The sequence below is a fragment of the Mastigoproctus giganteus genome, chromosome 2 (genome assembly GCF_048544385.1).
Source record: "Mastigoproctus giganteus isolate SK-2022 chromosome 2, ASM4854438v1, whole genome shotgun sequence".
Taxonomy (NCBI): Eukaryota; Metazoa; Arthropoda; class Arachnida; order Uropygi; family Thelyphonidae; genus Mastigoproctus; species Mastigoproctus giganteus.
Genome location: NC_143576.1, coordinates 266727633 through 266745716, shown reverse-complemented (window position 1 = coordinate 266745716; position 18084 = coordinate 266727633). Strand labels below are relative to the sequence as shown.

General features: G+C 42.2%; 1 protein-coding gene across 2 annotated transcripts in view; it reads left to right on the top strand.

Moving 5' to 3' along the window:
• LOC150090455 (adenosylhomocysteinase-like 1) overlaps positions 1-18084 on the top strand; it is a 619708-nt gene that overhangs the window by 284655 nt on the left and 316969 nt on the right. Inside the window, exon 1 of one of the 2 annotated variants that reach the window (XM_090369138.1) lies at positions 7668-7874. The exons of the other annotated variant lie outside the window; for it this stretch is intronic. Within the exon in view, the coding sequence (XP_090225264.1) occupies positions 7782-7874 (93 nt within the window). The 5' untranslated portion in view covers positions 7668-7781. Of the gene's footprint in view, positions 1-7667; positions 7875-18084 lie in introns of those variants that run through there. 2 annotated transcript variants of the gene reach the window in all.

The following is an 18084-nucleotide window of genomic DNA, read 5'->3' as shown; positions in this document are numbered from 1 at the left end:
CGTGTGCGATGTTTCAGATTTGACTGTCCGTTACTTTTTACAGTGGGCTAATCACCTCTTTCTTTTTCTCTCCGCAGGCCAAGTTCTTGTAGATCATTATACCATTGGCGGAACTCCATGAGCCGTCCTTGAGTCTCTTTGCATTGTTTTCTGAACTTCATAAGGATATATTGTCCGAGCGATTTCCATTTTTTCCTAATGTTTCTATTCGTGGTCTAATCTCGACATAAATTGAATTCCTTAAAATGGCCTCTGTGCCCTTTTTTCCTCAACGGTACTGCCCTTTTCTTCCTTGGAAATTTCACTTTTGTTTCATTTCCAGACGACTCGAACATGACACGACGTTGCAGGTCCTTCGTGAATGTGGTTCTCGGTTCAGTTATTGAAGATTGAGGCTCAGAAAAGATGTTTCTACTCGGTTGGTTTTGTGATGTTGCGATCAATTTTATTAAATATGATTTTCAGTTTAGCACGTTCCCCAGTTAGGTAGAGTGTACTCATTTTTGAGAAAGATTTGTTCGATGCTCCAAAGTAGAATTTTTTGGCGTCATTTTTGACTTAAAGTTAACCTTTAAGGATCACTCTGTGCACATTTGGATAAAAATCCCAAAAACATACTGGAATCTTAAACCAGACATGGCCAAAATCACAGGTCGCGAAGTTTTGATGAAATACTTTTTGTTAGATGTTTGATCTCTTTTTATCCGTGGGTACTACGGCTTGGTCGTCAGCGGCATTATCCATTTTCAAAGCCATTCTTGGTCTCGAATGTTGGATTTTAAAATATCCACCCAGGAAAATGGAGCTGCGGGTCGTTTTCTCCAGGACTTTCACAACGTCTCGGTGTTCCATTAGTGAAGGCTGTTTAGAAATTTTGAACGGTGGGGTCAAAGGGTTAAACTGCGAGACTTTGTACAGTGGCGTGTTCTTCTCTCCCTTCGTTGTAGGTCAGTACAGTGCTCAGCGGAACCATAGTGAGGAATAACAATTGTGCCAGTATTTTATTTTGTTTTTTTATGTGGCTTTAAATTTTTTTTAACTTTGTGATATTCATTCTGACCTGTGGTCATGCTTGAAATAAGGCGATTGTTGTGATAGCTGCCATTCTGCAAAGAATGCATGTTTTAGCCTCTTTCTGAACAATGATCAGTGTGTAGGTGTTTTTTTTTTTTTTTTTTTTTTCTAGTTGGCAGGCCCGTTCGCACATTCCTAACGTCCGTACCTAACGACTGGACTCCCATTGGACGAATGTTCAAGAAATTTTATATTAAATTTTACGTTTAGTTCTTTTGTAAAAAGTTGTCGACCCATCCCAGTTTCTTTTAAATATAAATTATTAAAGTTAAATATAAATGTTGCAATTTTCTGTTTTTATGATAAATGAAAAAAGATTGATTTTGTCCATACATTCTTGGAGAATTGTGGTTGTTGAAGAATACAGGGTAGGCCTTCGAGTATCTGTCGGGAGGGAGGGGGGCAAACTTTTTAGTTATGCCATCCGAATTTTGCTTGTTTTCTTTATTTTAAGTGAGCTTGCATATCGGCACAACCATCGTTAATGTCACGCGCATTGTGCATCCAGCTTCGCCCTTAAAAGCGATGTTTAAATTTTAATGTCAATTCTTTTGAGATCATTGTAAAAGCATTCACGCACTTTACTGAAAAATGAAAATAAAATGTCCGATGCTCTCTTTTCTCAGTAATTATAAAATGCATACGCTGGGGTCGATTACTTTAGGCGCGGGAACAGTACAACGCGAAGCCCATAAATATTCTCGAGCAAGCAAAATACGCAGTTCGTACTGATTCTGTACTGATTAAGACGTCCTCACGTAATGTCAATTACCTCGCAGTAATGCTAATTATCTCTCTAAATTAGCAAAATTATCTGTAATTAATTTTAACTTCGTACATTTATTTCAGAAAAATAGCTTTAAACGAAATACGAGACAGAACAGTCCCCCCCCCCCCCCCCAAACTCTTTTCGGGACACCGGGACAGGACACAAAATTGGGACAATCCCGAAAAAAACGCGCGTGGTTGCCCTACCAAAATATGTTATTTTAGCAACATTGCTACCCAAATGCATTAAATTTGCTTTTATCGTCGTTAAACCTCAATCGCCACTTTCAGCCATAATCCATCGAATTCTTGTTGGAGTAGACACCTTGAGTTGCGCTGTTAAACTCAGCCAATAAACTCGAAATTCCCACAGAGCTCTCATTAATAAATATAAGAAACAGAAAGGGATCTCAGCAGCGAGCCCCGATGTGACCTTATGGGCGGCCTTTTGCGCCCACCCGACAAAATGCTTACAGGCTGTCTGCCTGTAAGCATTTTGTCTTTTACCACTTTAAATCATCCCTTTGGCGTAGTAGTAACTTGCCCCTAACGCCCCACTGCTCAGTTTTATTGCGGTCATTCGTGTGAGAAAATTTTCGCTGAAATCTAAGCGGGTGTGAAAATTGACCTTTGCATTCAGGTTTCGTTTTGGCAGTCTAGTAATGGCGAATCAGATGGGCCACTTTGTTTTCCCTTAAAGCCAAGCTGCGCGTGATGAGTGCGTTCCTGCCCACTCCTTTCTATATTTCTTCCTAACTGAGGGATTCGATGATTTTGCTTATTGCAGAAACCAAGGTTCGAGGTCCGCAGTTACTCATCCCACCCTTCGAATCAGTTTTGGGAATCGGAAAGAGTCGGATGGGCAAAAATTCAGAGGCTTAACAGGGAGCGAAATTTGCAGTCATCTGAGTGTTGAAGACAAGATTCGTGTCGTTCTTCGAATACAATTAACTTAAGGAATCGAAATTAATTAATTTATAATTACGTGGAGTGCCGTAAGTTCTCTCGAACGTGAATGCGCCTTCCGGAAATGATGTACGGGCGGGAAAGGGTTAAGTCGAGAAGAATTATGTCAAATTTCAGCTTCGTACATTCGCAGGGATGGGAGTAGGTCAGGTCAAAATGGTTTCGCTTGACCTCCTCCTCTTTCTCGACATCATTGTTTTGAAAATGATGCAACAGGAGATAAATAAAAAAATAAAAATAATAATTTGGTTGCTGCGTGTTACTGAAGGCGGATTTCAGATTGTAGTCTAAGGTGGAAACCGGATGTCTTAACTAAGAATTTAGATCCCTTTTTCCGGATGCTAAGATTTCTGGAGAAAGAGTTTTTCAGCCCGCATAGCGTGCAAATCGGCACTTGAACACACATTTGTTCGGACATTACACTCAACGGCACAACATGGGATTGCTGATCCGCCTAAAATGTTACATCAGCAACTGTGGTTACTGAACAACTCGCTTCACACCAAGCTGAAGATAGCATTTGTCGTTTGAAGGAAGCACTTTAAACCTATCTTGGTATTATTATGTTTATTTCCAAATTGGAAAGCTGTCTTTTCTTTGCCTTACCACCGTCACAAAGAATCACTTCGGTCACAGGAACTTGTTCGATCTAAGGAATACCTTAAATCAAACCATTTTTCACCTCGTTGGTTTCGTTAACGCACGTGACAGCCATTGTTGAGGATGACACGATCCAAACGAAACAGCGGAGAAGCCGCCCCAAAGTGACAGTGTAGTTTGGGATGACGTATGACAGAATTTTCGATCCACGTATTTTACGATTTCAGAGATCCGTGGCTGTGCCTCAGCCGTTTTTCCTTTCGGAGTTTTTCTGATTCAAGTGTTCTTCTCCTTCTCTGATACAAGTGTGCTCACACGTGCAGGAAGTGATCTTCGTGCGGGATCTTATAACTGCGCGAAACTGGCTTCATATTCATTTCTCTATAACGAATGGATGGACGGTCTTAGGTCAGTAGATTGGCTTCGAGGAGTCGTGATTTGTCTCCAATGGATTATTACTATTTTTTTTTCTTTTTTTTTTTTTTTTTTTTTTTTTGACGACGTGGGCGGACAAAAGAAAGAGGCTTACCATAGAAAACCAAGAACTGTTGTTGGCGAAGCGAAGTGGAAGAAACTTAACACTGCTCGAGATTAAATGTTGTTTGTTCGAAGCATTTTTTAAAAGTTGTAGCGAATATCAAAGTTAAACTTCACGAATAAAAGTATGAACGTTTACGTTTCGTGCCTTCTCCAAAACTTGACGCAAAGTAATGTATCATTCGATAATTTATATTTATCACTCGGTTTTACCGTAAATTGTTGGCCAACTGATTTAGTCTTCCGGGAACTTGCAGTTTTAAGTGACATAATAAATAAATTAAATAAAAATAAAAGCTGTATAAAACTGACCCCTGCTATCTTAAAAAATCAAAAGATCGCAGTGAGTGAAGTTCTTCTAGATTTAAGGTAAAGTCCAATGATTTACATTTTAATTGTTTTTTGTTAATTCATCCGTATTTTTTCAGTACTTTTCGCGTACAAATTTTCTTTGCAAATTTCATTTATGCGTTCGCGAACGCATCCCCAGAATTTTTAGAGGATAAAACGGGTCCAACATCACGACCGCCCTCTATTTGTCTTTTAAGCGTTGTTGTCAGATTGTCCCCGTGCGCGATCTTCCTCGACAGTCTGGTAGTTTTACCACTTGTCACTCCTTCAGAGAGGTCTTGGTTCAATTCCCGTCGACGACGGAGGAATTTCTAAAGGCATCTTCAACGGGTCTTCATCATCTACTTAGCCGACTTCGGGCTGAGGGTGGTTCATTTACTTTGTTGGCAGAGGGAATGTGGTTTCGGCGTTAAATTGAAAATTCGAATCCATTCTTCCAAGGGGATTGGGGAGGGGACAAAATTGTTTTTCATTAATACTTTGGAAAACGAGGAAAAAAATTTCGGTTCACTTTATTTTTGCGCATCGTGTAACACGAGTTCTTACAAGCTCTGTGACGATCACCGAGAGTTGCCTGAATATTGCACTACGAAACAAAGACTAATGAAGTATGTAAATTATTATTATTATTATTATTGTTAACAGCTACAAACAGCAAACAAACGTGCCTGAGGGTGCAGCTACAAAGCATTAAATAAATAAATAAATCTTTATTTGTCCTACCAAAATTAAATTATTACACAGCTTCAAAGCAGAAGCTTGGAGTATACATTTCCAAAGTAAAGAGAAAAGTAAATGTACATAAGAAGACTACTCAATTGAATTGTACAGAGAAAATAAATAAATAAAAGTAGGACTGATCCGTCCTATTTAAGTGAACAGGTAGGAGTAAGGCAGAGCACTGCTATTTCTTCACACACATTACACAATCAGGGTCTTAGAACTTGCAAGAAGAGTCCATTTTAAGTCAGGTAAGGTTATCAATTTCAGTTGCCTCTTGAAGTGTCCTCCGGGGATGTCAAATATCTCAATATTTGCTTTGTTCATTGATCTTGCAGTCCTGTTGTAGAAGTTGGAGTATCCATAATTTGTTCTCGCATAGGATGGTTTCAGCAGTGGATGGTTTCTTAAAGCTCTTGTCGGTGCGTTGAAATTTATTTGTGAGACGAGATGAGGGCAATTCAGGGTACCATTTAACAGCTGGTTAAGAAGGAGTAAGGCGGCTTTATCTCTTCTTTCTTCCAGCGTTTCAAGTCCAAAGAGTCCAAGCACCACTCTTAGGATTTCTCATTGTATTCAAGGCCACTTTTAAAGCAAACGTACTGGATTGCTCTTTTTTGAATATTTTCAATTTCTAATTTTTGGTAAGCAACACAAATAAATAAATAAAATAAATAATAATAAGTCAGTCTTTATTATTGTGGTGGGACAGATGTCGCAGCACACCGCTAGTACTCGATGTGGGCCAGAGGTTAACAGCACAGATTACTCGTTACGTCACGTGATATTAAGTAACACAAAACGATGGTTAATAAAATGCACGCGCGAATTATAAAAGAATTCAATAAAATTAAGGTATAAAGAAATAATGTATTAAGAGACATTATTGATGACACGTTTTAGTAGAGCGCTGTCTTATGTGGACATCAATTGAGGAATTAGATTTCTTGTGTTGAGTATTTGCATGAATTTTGAGGAAATCCTCGCAGGGAGGAAGCTGCTACCAAGCTCCAGACGCCCTCGAACAGCTCATAAAGCTGGCTCGGCACCGGGCCGCGAATGGGAGATCCTCCATTGGTAATAGTCCCAGAATGCCGGACAATCGGCCCAGCAAGATGTTGGTTGTTAGTCCAATATGTCACTTGTCGTGTTGATACTTCACTCGTTACGGGTGCACTTTAAACAACAGCCATTTTGGAGAGCCCGTTCAGCTGAACGTGACCAAGTGAAGTCGGAGCGGTTGGAGCCTTCATTTCTGCACTCGCAAAATTCAGTTTACTGCAAACTTTGCTGCGGGAAACGTGTGCTCCACTGCGATCTCAAACCTCCAGTTATTGTAGAAGATCGCATTTGCTTTTCCATCGAAGCCTGGAACTTTAGTGTGAAAGGTGGCAACGTGTTCGTGGAACTGAAGTTGCTGAGAGAACCGAATAGAAAGCACTGCATGTGCCTTATGACATGTGTATATGCTTGAATTACAGTACTGTAGTTCAAAATAAGTTTAAATTAGGCTGCACTAAAGTGCAGCCTAATTTAAACTTATTTTGAACTAATTCAAACCTAATTTTGAACTCAAGGCAGAGCGCATGAAGAAAAAAATTAATTTAATTAATTAAAATAATAAAATAAAATAAATAAATTAGCTGCACTATAGTTGGAACTCCAGGCAGAGCCCGTAAAAGGAAAAACACAAAAAAAAAAAAAAAAAAAAAAAAAAATAGAGAAAGAAGGTGGGCGTCTGCGAATATGGATCCCTTAAGTCACTGAAGAGGTATTGTTAGGCGCCGTTACAACAATGTAGCTCTGCTTCCTGCGCTCAAAGACTTGGGATGCATGGGATTGGAATGCCTTTAGATTGTCAGGTCCTTGGAGTAGAGGCTCTGGTTGCTGTTTCCAGATACCTGGCACAGCCTGTAGCACGGTCCTTCCTAAGTCATCGTACAACCTGCATTCGAAAAGATGTTTCCAGTTTTCTGGTCTGCCACAGAAACAGCGATCTGTTGGTAGCAAATCCAGTTGATGTAACTCCGTTGAGGGATTCGAGTCCGGTAACCAAGTAGGAGGATTCCAAGGTGAGGGAAAGCCAGGTCTTTGCCGTTTTCGAAGTGTGAAAGTGACATCAGGGAGGAATTTTCTGGTAACGGAACCCGAGTGTGAGGTATCACTATCCTTAGGATTGTTCTGTCTCTTCAGGGGATGCACGATCCTCTTGGCATAGCTCGTTGCAACATTCACATCCGCAGCATAACGGCTGCCGGCTGGTGGACGAATGCGAGTGGAAGGAAAAACTTGTTTCGTGTCCGTAAAGGTTAGCGTAATTATCGTGCACGATTTTCATTTTCGCGTAACTTTTGAAACTTCGATTGGGTCGCACATCGTTCCAGATCCGTATCTTATCTGTGGCCTCGGTGGTGTAGCGAGGGAACGTTGTTTCCATCGGATTATCAATTTTCTCAAATGTTCTTCCGCTGTTTGACAGTTCTGTGCGTGTACTTCTCGTCGATGCTGGTGTGGGGCACGAGCGGTTTGTTGGCACCGTGCCCGCCGCATGCAGTTGTGTAGGTGTTGGCTATCGTCGCGCCACCTGGTTCGTTTTTCGCCAAGCTTCCAACGGCAGTATCGGTTGGCCGCCTGTACAGAGAGAGACAAATAAGAGTCGGCGGGTAACACAAGTTGCCACGTTCTCTGGATGGAAGTGTGCGCGCTCACTGGCATCCCCTCACGTCCCTAGGATACGGCCCGTTTTCTTTCTGTAGTGCGCGAACATGAGCGAAAATTACCGACAGGTCAGGAGGAGTTCGAGCAGCGACTCGAGCAAGATGAACGGGGAAGCCTTGGACAAACCCGCCCACTTGAAGGTCAGTCGTGTTTGTTTATTGTTGTGTGTGTTGTGGGGGGGGGGAGAGGCGAATGCCGTCGTTTAGTACTACCTTCCGCTACGACCTTTTCCCTCCATCTGGTTAAGTTTAACAAAACCCGTTCACCGGATCGTTTCGCGCGTGAAGGCGAGCGGGAAATCGATAGCAAAATCAAAGGTGACGCCTTGCGCGCAGTGGTGGCGAGAAAGGGGAACGTTTTAGTTTTGGGCGAGGGGTGAGTGATCGGCGAACTCATCGAAAGCTAAATCTTCTTCGAAAAATGTCGTAGCGGAAGGTATAATCGGGATACTGGCAATCGCGCGAAGTTATCGGAAAAATTGACAAAAGCGGTCGTTGATATTGTGGTGGGTATACACTAGGTGGCGTCGTTGTGGGCGCTGGTCACTTGTACAATCGTGTCGCAGGCTAATTATTCGACGATGATTTCGTTCTATTCCGATGTAATTATTCTTAATTTCTGTTGAGTTCCCCGCAGTCACAGGGGTGTTTTCACCGTTTTGGGCGGTTCGGACTCGATCAGCTCTTCGATCCTTACACAGGCGAGGTTGGCTAATGATAATGTGTGTCCCTTTATTCAATGTATAATCAGTTAGAGAGAGAGAGAGTTACCTAATTACAATAATTGAAGTAGCAACAGTTTGTCCATCATGGCACATTAGGGCAGCGTGGTTGTCTGCATAGCGGACAACTAAACAACAGTTAAGATAAAAAAGAGGGAACAAAAATGGACAGGTGCGCTGTCATTGTAATAGGCAGGCACAACGGTCGGAGCGAAGTACTGTACTCCCCATCAGTAATGCGTGTTGTCACTCCACTTTCGTCTTAACCCCAATCGAAGAACTGAACGCTGACAACGACAACAACCGGTGGGGGTTAGCAGTGCATCGAGAGGTGCAGCTGAAGTCAGTTCGCAGGATACTTGAAACATCACTTAATGTACTGGTCATTTTCGGGCCTCAGATTATGAAATAAATTTATTGCGGTATGCTTCATCCCTGAAGGTGTGCGGTCAGTTGCGAACTTATTCTGATAAACATCTGGGGCTTTGGACACCATTTTGCCTCTGACCAGGAAGGAATCATCCTGAGAGAGAGAGAGAGAGAGAGAGAGAGAGAGAGAGAGAGAGAGAGAGAGAGATAAAAGTGAGTCTAGGTGGAGCGCAATGACGGGTGTCCTGAGGGTGGCTAGTGGACTCCTGCAATGCTTACGTGGGGTTACCTGGTCTTGGCGCATTATAGCCTTAGTAGCTAATGCGCCAATAAAACCAAACTAAACAAACAAACAAAAACTCCTGCAATGCACAACTCCTGATGACGAATGTCTGTGGCCGAGTGGACTTCGACGGTGCTTTTGATTTCCTTTGGTGAGAAAGTGCCCTCGAACGTTTACGCCATGCCGAATGTTCCCAGCATCTTTATCTTCTAATTAGGAGCTATTTTTCTAACAGATTTATCGCCGTCAGATCTAAGTACAGACGAATTTTGCGTCAGGTCTTTCGAGGGTGTCCTCAAGGCTCCATTTTGGGACCACTTTTCTGGAACTTTGTCCTGCAAGGTTGGATTACCCGAACTTTTGACAACGTGAGGATCATGGCATATGCGTATGATTTGACAGTCCTTGTTGGTGGAAATTCAAGGTCTTCTATTGAAATATCCGCTGAGAAAGTTCTATCTGATCTTCAACAATGGACAGTTGAAAATAAGTTAAAAATTAGTTCTACCAAGACAAAAATTATGATCCTTTGCTCTAAATTGGACGTTCGTGGACTACCAAGAGTCAAAATAAACAATACACAAATACCTCTAGTAACGGAAATTAAACTTTTGGGAATAACTATTGAGAGCAGGTTAAATTTTCTCCCTCATTTATCCAATCTGCCAATTATGATCAGAAATTTCATTGGTGCTCTTGTCAGAGCTTCTAGAACTGAGTGGGGGTTTCTAGATCTTGAAGAATTTACTATAAGTCTGTGTTTTCCCCCTATGGTTGCCTATGCTGCTGGCTCTTGGTTCCACAGGGTGCAGACTGTACAATTTCAGTCAAAATTGATGTCAATCCAGCGTACAATATTACTTTGTATTTTTAAGATTTGTCGAACAGTTTCAACACCTGCTTTGCAGGTTTTAGCCGGGACGTTACCATTTGATCTCTACGTAATTTTCAGAGGCTTATGTTATCGCTTGAAACGTCAGATTCCCACTCAGATCCTTGGTATTTCTATTAACACTCAGTTAAATTTCTATTAACGTTCAGTTAAAGCTGAACGACAAAGAATTTGGCAAGAGTTGATCAACTTGTGGCAGAGTAGGTAGGATGGCACAACACTGGGCAGTGTAACGCGTAAGTTTTTTCCTGAAGTTGACTCTTACGGATAAAAAATCTACAGTCTGGTTTAGCCTTGACTTGTTTACCTCCTATTTGTTATCAGGACATGGATCATTAAATCAGAAACTGTTTAAATTTCGCTTCTCTCTTACGAACTCTGTCATTGTGGCGGTGTGGAAGATTGGCAGCACGTGTTGCACTGTTGTCCCTCATACAATGAATTTCGAGTAACTCTGCAGAATGCAATCCCCAAATTTTCATCAGGATTGGAACCTAATTTTGTATCAAATGCCACCAGTTACCGCCTCTTCAGGATTTTGCTAAGGCAGTCTTCAATAAAAGGCATGTAATTCTTTCTGCAATTGACTGTACTTGCGAATGTTTCAAATTCAGCTCAAGACTCCTTCACCTTCACCTTGACTGCAATGACGTCCATTTTCTCAACAAGATCTACAGTTTTGGACACTTGGGCTCTGTTTTTTTTTTTTTTTTTTGCAACTCTACAAATGTCCTACAACTACAACTTAGTTTAACGATGAAAATTCCTGTGCTCCTGAAATTTCTCGACTGGCTGTTAACTGACTGTGACTTTGCTACTAATGACTGCAGGACTTACTGGATGTCACATTTAACCTAAGCTGTTTATAAGGTTTGTGCCTGCTTCTGGGCTAAAATGCTTGTGTAAAGTTTTTTTTTTTTTTTTTTTTGGTTGGGGATTATTATCCTTAATCTTTGAGCTTTTATATAACCTTTAATTTCTGATATTTATATTAATTTTTAAAATTTAACGAGATTACTTGCTCTGTTTACTTTGAAACGTCAAAGTATCATTTGTTACCTCAATATGTTGAGGTTAATCTTGTGTACACTCTTTAATTTTTGTATAGTTGTTAAGATACTTTTTTTTAACAGTTTTTAGCTCGAACTTTGTTGGGCTCTTGGCGTTCCTCTCTTCTGCTGCCGCTGGTTGGTAGCCCCTAGTCTCCCTTCCCGTGGTCGTGGTGGTGGCGCGTTTCTAACCTGCTGATTCCGGGTAGCCAAACAGACAGTTCAGTTGTGGCCATTTCCACCGAGTCCTGTATCTTAAAAGTAAAACGAGGTGGAGATGAACTAACGTTCCATACATACATGGCCGAGTGGATTTATCACCTGCCTGGAAAGGTCAATGGCAGAATTGGTGGCCTTCCCAAAATGCTCTGTAGCCACTTTTAAGACGCGGCGGAGGTGTTTGCGTTGCTGTACTCATCCAGTTTTAAGCAATCCAGATTTCGGGTGACCAAATCAGATAACTTCGAAGCCCTATGTGCCACATTTAGAAAGGATACCATACTATTACAAATTTGTCTGGTGTATCTACCTCCTGACCATACAGAAGATTCCCGGAGTGAACTGCTAGCATGGATAGCAGCCAACCTAACCCACAATACTCCGACCTTCATTATAGGCGATTTTAACATGCCTACTCATAGACATGATGAAGCCACTGAAGATTGCAGAACAATAATTGGCGCATTTGGCTTAGTTCATCAAACCACACCTCCTACCAGAGGAAACCAGACACTGGATCAATTATTCCACAATTTCCCACACCTTAGTCTGACCACTGAACTTTACAGCTTCCCTTCTGATCACTCTCCTATCACGTTTGAGTTCAACGTCACTATAAACTCAAACGCTGGCGAAGATTTCGGGAATGAAACGTTGACCAAAACAGTATACTCCATCAAGTACTTAAATCCACAAATCATCCTTGCACGTCTCACAGAAGTAAACTGGTGGAATCTATAGCACGAGTCAATAGATATCTCTATATCCAGCCTGGCAAACCAGCTAGTTGAAATTGCCACTCAAAGAGCTTCCAAGCAACTAAAATTCTCCGATCGATCTAACACATGGTTCAGTGCTGAAGTCAGAGAAGCATTCAAGAGGAAACAAAAAGTTTTCAGAAAATGGAAAAAGTATCATTACTCAGCTGACTACCAGATGTACAAGAAAGAGCGGGCAACCTTCCTTAAATGTAAACGAAGAGCAATCCGGCAGCTGGTGCTCAACAGAATGGACCACTCCAAACGTATTGCATACAAATGCAACAAGGATTTCCATATTTCCAAAAACCCCAGACCTGAGCAATTTCTTCATACACTCCAGACGGTCCCTTTAAACTATAGCTCTAGCAAAGCAAACATGTAACCTTTTGTAAACATGTTTTTGTAAAAATTGTATTGTAAAAATTGCTATTCCTGCATTTTTGTACCTCCTTCTAGCTGGCCGGCTGCGAAAGAAGGGGCGAAAGCAAACACTCGCTATAACAATAAACGGATTTAATAATAATAAATGGATCTGAGTTAGCTGATCGCAGAGGCGAAGTTTTTAATGCTCCAACTGGATAAAGTGACGAAGGAACACAGCAGAACTTCTTTCTGAACCATCGGTAAGGGATTATCGATGCTGCTGGAGAATTCCTCCCAACCTTGCGGACTGCTCCAACAGTGGCCCGGCTCCACCCTCAGAATACGAGACTTTTGCTGACGGATCGTTTCCTCCCTTTTCAGATTCTGTCTCAGATCTTACCAACTTGATGCTCACCTTCAGAAATTTGAATGTGACAAAACAAAGGAAGTCTTATCCAGGTAACAGTTGGACTAAACATTGTGGCTTAATATTTTTTTCTTTGTCAGACTCGCAAACATATCTGGTTTAAGTGTTGCATTGTGATGTTGCTTCCCAAAAAGGATTAACTGTCGCGTGAATTACAAACTGGAGGTGTGGAGAGTTTTTTTTTTTTTCTCTCTCTCTCTCTCTCTCTCTGTTATTAACGTTAAATTTTTATATGTAAATACCCTTTACTTTGTATGCAGTTTTCTCTCATTGCTTCTTAGCATGTGAATCTCTGGTCTGCGGGCCGCAACGTATAGGTTGCCACATTAACTGTACTGCGGCCATCTTAATTTCAGCTAGCAATAAACATTTTCTTTTCCTTTCTGTAACGTACGCAGTTCAGAGATCCAAAACGCAGAAGCCTCGTGGCGTCCGCATTCTGTAGACAATTTTTTTTTTTTTTTGTTCACACTAAACAGGTAGAGCGGGCAGAAATGATAATTTCTACCCACAACTCATTGCGATAGGCATCACTTCAGCGAACGGGTGTGCGCACGGGTATTCGCCTCGAACTTGTGTCGATGACATGTGGACATGTGTTTATGTAATGGGCTGCTCCTAGAACGTCAGTTCAACTCCGCCTCGTGTCTCTGTGAAGAACAGTACCACTACAAATGGGCCAGATATGTGTGTGACGTCGGTTTGTGTGTATTCTGTTGTTCTGTTCTGGCTACTTGGCTACCCAGAAGCATCAGTCACCTGGACAGATGATTCTGGGTACTCGTCCACACCACGGGAAGGTGGGCCAGTTCCAGTAGATGGGACACCTATGGTCTCAGAGTATGAGACAACAAGAAAAAAAAAAAAAAATCGATGAAGGCCGAGGAAATTTTTACCGGATTTATTCGTCCAGCCGAGCGGGTCTTCTCGGATTACTTTTAAATTAGCGATCGGGTGAACTTGCCGTATAGTACAGCTAATTCACAAAGAGGCGCAGTCCAGTAGAACCCGGCCCCTTCCCCTCTTCCTGGCGTATTGACAAAAAGTGACAGTCGCCTCTCACGGATTTGCAACCACATGAAACGAAACAGCCGCAAGTTTACGCCCCTCGAATCCTGTCGATGACTCGAGGAACTTTAAAGGGCTTTTTTTACTCCGTGGCTGAGTTAGTCGGTCTCAGACGTAGACAGCAGTGCCGATTTCTAACACTACACATATCCATTATCCACACATTTTGAAATCTCTGGCCTTCCCAGCGAACTGTTACACCTATAATGAAAGCAACGCGGAGATGGGGGAAACCCCTGGTACCGTCAGACACTAAATACACTTTACACTCCCCCCCTACACGCGCATCACTCCGTTATCGTGTTACGTCTTGTCGCGCCAGAGGTGTTAAGTGTGTCTGATTTTAATGGAGCACGCGATTGCGCCTCTATCAGGACCCAAGCAAATCTACTGCGTGATTTGAAATTGGATCCAGCCGTAGGAGACCCCCTCCTCCGACTGCGAATGTCTTCCGGAGTATATAGTCTTCCAACGAGGACTGCCTTTTGGTTTATTTCTCCAGTTTGACAGCTACCACTTCGTAGTACATAGCGGGAGTACTTTTCGAGAGAAAACAATGACCGGCAGATGGATAACCTCCGTCATGGTTAAATCTGCACAGAGGTCAACCAGTCGTAATCTGCTTGACAACTGGTTGAACGCTGACTCTAGAAGCCCCCAGTCTTCCTGCGGTGTTTTTACAATGGCAATCCAACCAGGCGCGGTTGGCAAACGAGAACGAACTTGTTCTGAATTCCATCCTCTGCAGGTTCCTGCAGATTATTAATTATTATTATTATTATTATTATTATTATTAAATCTGTTTATTGCTCTGCCAAAGAGCCACCCTCTGGACAGCTAGAAGCTAGGGGGGTGATATTACACACAGAGGTTAAGACAGGGACATGTGCCTGGCGGTTACATGGGGCCCATGTATGCTTAACCCGACAGGTACAGAACTTAGTGTTTATTATTTTACATAATTAAAAGAATTAAAGGATATTATTTTCTCTAAATTGCTATAAATTACATAAGCATGAGGGAAATATACAAAATATAAAGAAATGAGGCAGTCCTTCACCGGTTGTTACACGTGGTATCTCTTCAATTCTTCAATCTTGAACGTAATAGTGCAGTCAGGCGTCTTTGGAGTAGTAGATTCTAAGTAAGAGAGGACCAGTGATGGCTTCACCAATCTTTAACGGGATGCATTGTGGTGGCATTTTCCTTCTGGTGGCGTCTCATAAGTGTATGTTTGCATATGTGTCCTTTAGCTTCTGACGTCTGTATGAATGCTGTTCGCAGAATCTATCCAGGTCAATGGCTAGATTGTTCATCAAATCTACCGTGTTTCCTGGGAACATGCGTCTCAATCCTTTCAGGTTGTTCAAGCTGATTGTGAGTGGGAGCCTTGGGTCCATTTGATTCCTTCCGGCAATGCGTGGAGTTTTTATTAAATCAGTGATGTCAGGGGTGTCGAGTCGTCTTGTGATTAGTCTGGCAAGTGTAAGAAGAGTTGCTGCCACAATCCGTTGTTTCCATGGGGTGACTTCCAGATTTATGTAGAACTGAGCCCTAGAAATGGTGTATTGGTTGCCAGTCCGCCAGTTGAGCCATTTCAGGAGCCAGTATTCCAGGCTGAGGAACTTGTTGAAGTGTGTTGTGGGAGCAGAGGACCAAATGGTTGCGGCATAGAGAGGTATAGGATAGACACATCGGACAACATATTTCTTTACCAGGTCGGCGTCATGAATTCCCGTTAGTTCCTGGCGGATCGCCCACATAGCGGAGTACATTTTTGTTTTTGTGTTCAGGAGGTGAGCCTGGAATGTCAGCCCATCATCCCACACTAATCCGAGATCTTTGTGCGTTTTAACTTTCTGAATGGGTGATCCATTGATAGTAAGATTAATGTCATTGCGTGACTTCTTCCAGGTGAAGGACATTTGAGCTGTCTTTGTTTGGTTAATCTGTAGTCCGATGGAAGCCAAATATTGTTGAAGGTTATGTATGGTTTTATTTGCCTGCAAGGTAGTGCTAAGAACCTGAGTTTGATCAGAGGATGTAATATAAAGTTTCAGGTCATCGGCGTATGATTGGAAGTCAGTTTGGGATGCAAGGAAGGGCTCCAGCGCTGCGGCAAATAGGGTTGGTGATAGGACTCCCCCTTGCGGGACACCCCTATTAGTAATGCAAGTTGTCTGAAATCTGCGATGTGATATGATGAGATGTCTATGCTCCAGGATTGATTTAATGATACGGAGAATCCTTCCAGTGATGTTAAAGTACTGCTGGAGAATGGTGATTAGAGCTGTTATATCTATTTTGTCATAGGCCGCTTTTATGTCAAAGAAAATAACATCAAGCTGTGTCCTGTTGTTGAGGGCTTTCTGGATTCTGGTAAGGGTGTTTGGGGTTGGTTCGAGTTAGGAGTTTTCAGAATTAGTGCCGATGCCGCAAAATTCGTGAACGTGGAGGTTGTGAGCCCACGAAAACATTTTACCTGGAGGCAGCAAACGGCTGCATTTCTAGCGTTACCAGACTTAAACAGAGAATAGCAATGTCACAAAATGAATGAAAGGGTGGATGCGAAGCTTCCATTGGTAGCAGTAGCGGATGGAGGACCCTAGGGTGGACCTCTAACCACAATTCGAGCCCTCATTTGAGAACGGCGTACAGGTCGGCATTCGGTGAGATGCTTGTGAACATTTGAGATCACGGCTGGTTGTAGCGTGTACAGAATCGTCTTGCTTTCTTACATTTTTCCGAAACAAAGATGCACGTGGACTGTTAACAAACAAATCTCAAATCCCCTCTACCACGGAATACTGTTCCCACATGTGGGGCGGTGCCCCCTTAACCTCTCTCTTGGGGTTCTAGGCTTCCTTCAAAAGAGAGCAATCGGGTTAATTAATGACACATCTCTTACAGGGCCTCCCCACTCTCTGTCTGACAGATGTTCCGTTTTTGCTGCGGGCCTTTTCTGCGGATACTTTCATGGACGCAGTTGTTCCCTGTCCAACTCAACTTACAGAACCAATTTCTCGCGTATTCGGGTAGCTGCTGTCTTCTCAGCTTTCAACTCGTACACTGTACTAGACGTTTTAATACCGTATCGTGTTTTCATTGGGGGAACACAAACTCGAGCAACTTTATTAAGCTGAGGGGGAAATTAATAAAAGCACTTCTGAAATTAAAATAAATTGTTATTATTAATATCAATTTTTTTCCGAAGAAATGTCCCTTTACAGCTATGCAGCTGGAGGACAAGAGTTACATAAAGAAATTGAATAAATAACGACAGACAAATGCATTGTGTACACAGTGCATGGTCATTAACAGCCTCTGGTGAAGATACATCGACATAAATATACAACATATAAAGATAGAACAAAGCGTGAGTAGAATGGCATCTCCAAGAGATTCACCAAGAGTGGAAAATCTGTTGTTGTTGTTGTTATGGGAGTTTAATGGCGCATAAGCTACTATGGCTATAATGCGCCTTGGAAGATCTGTAGGTTTTGTCCTTGCACAGCTTCTTGACGTCTGTGAATAACCTGTTAAATATTTGGATGAAGTTAAGTGGAAACATATTGTCCAGGGAGGACATGCTACGCAGTTTAGATCTGTATGGGGGTGCGTTGGTCTGGCATCTATTTCGATCTGACACGATGATATCCCAGATATCTGGTGAGTTTAGTTTTCTGAGAAAAGGTAACACGGTTCCTAGAGATGATGTGATAACTCGAGGAAGCATATAAGTTCGGTGACCAGAACAGATTTTGGGATTGTAGGTGTTAGACATTAGATTAGACATTAGTAGGTATTAGATTGTAGGCATTTAGCCATTTTAAAATCCAGTGTTGCATGGATGAGAACCTGGTTTGGCAAGATGAGGGTGCAGTGGACCATATAGTTGAGGCTTATAGGGGAATTGGGACTATGAATCGAGGAATATAGTTGATGATAAAAGAGTTAAATTTCATCGTCGTATTTATTTTCTTTTCCACCTTCTCTCTCTCTCTCCGTTGAGGGGGGGGGGTATTGCAGCTAGCTGAAGCCGAAATCCGCTACTTCCGACATTGACACTCGTCACTTCGTCTTCTCTTTCCGGAATTTCGTCACCGAACTTCCTACGGAAGCGAGTTTTCCTTTCCGCGCTCTCACCGATCTTCAAGCAGCGGCGAAGATGTCCAGGAGGCCAGCCGAAGGACACGTG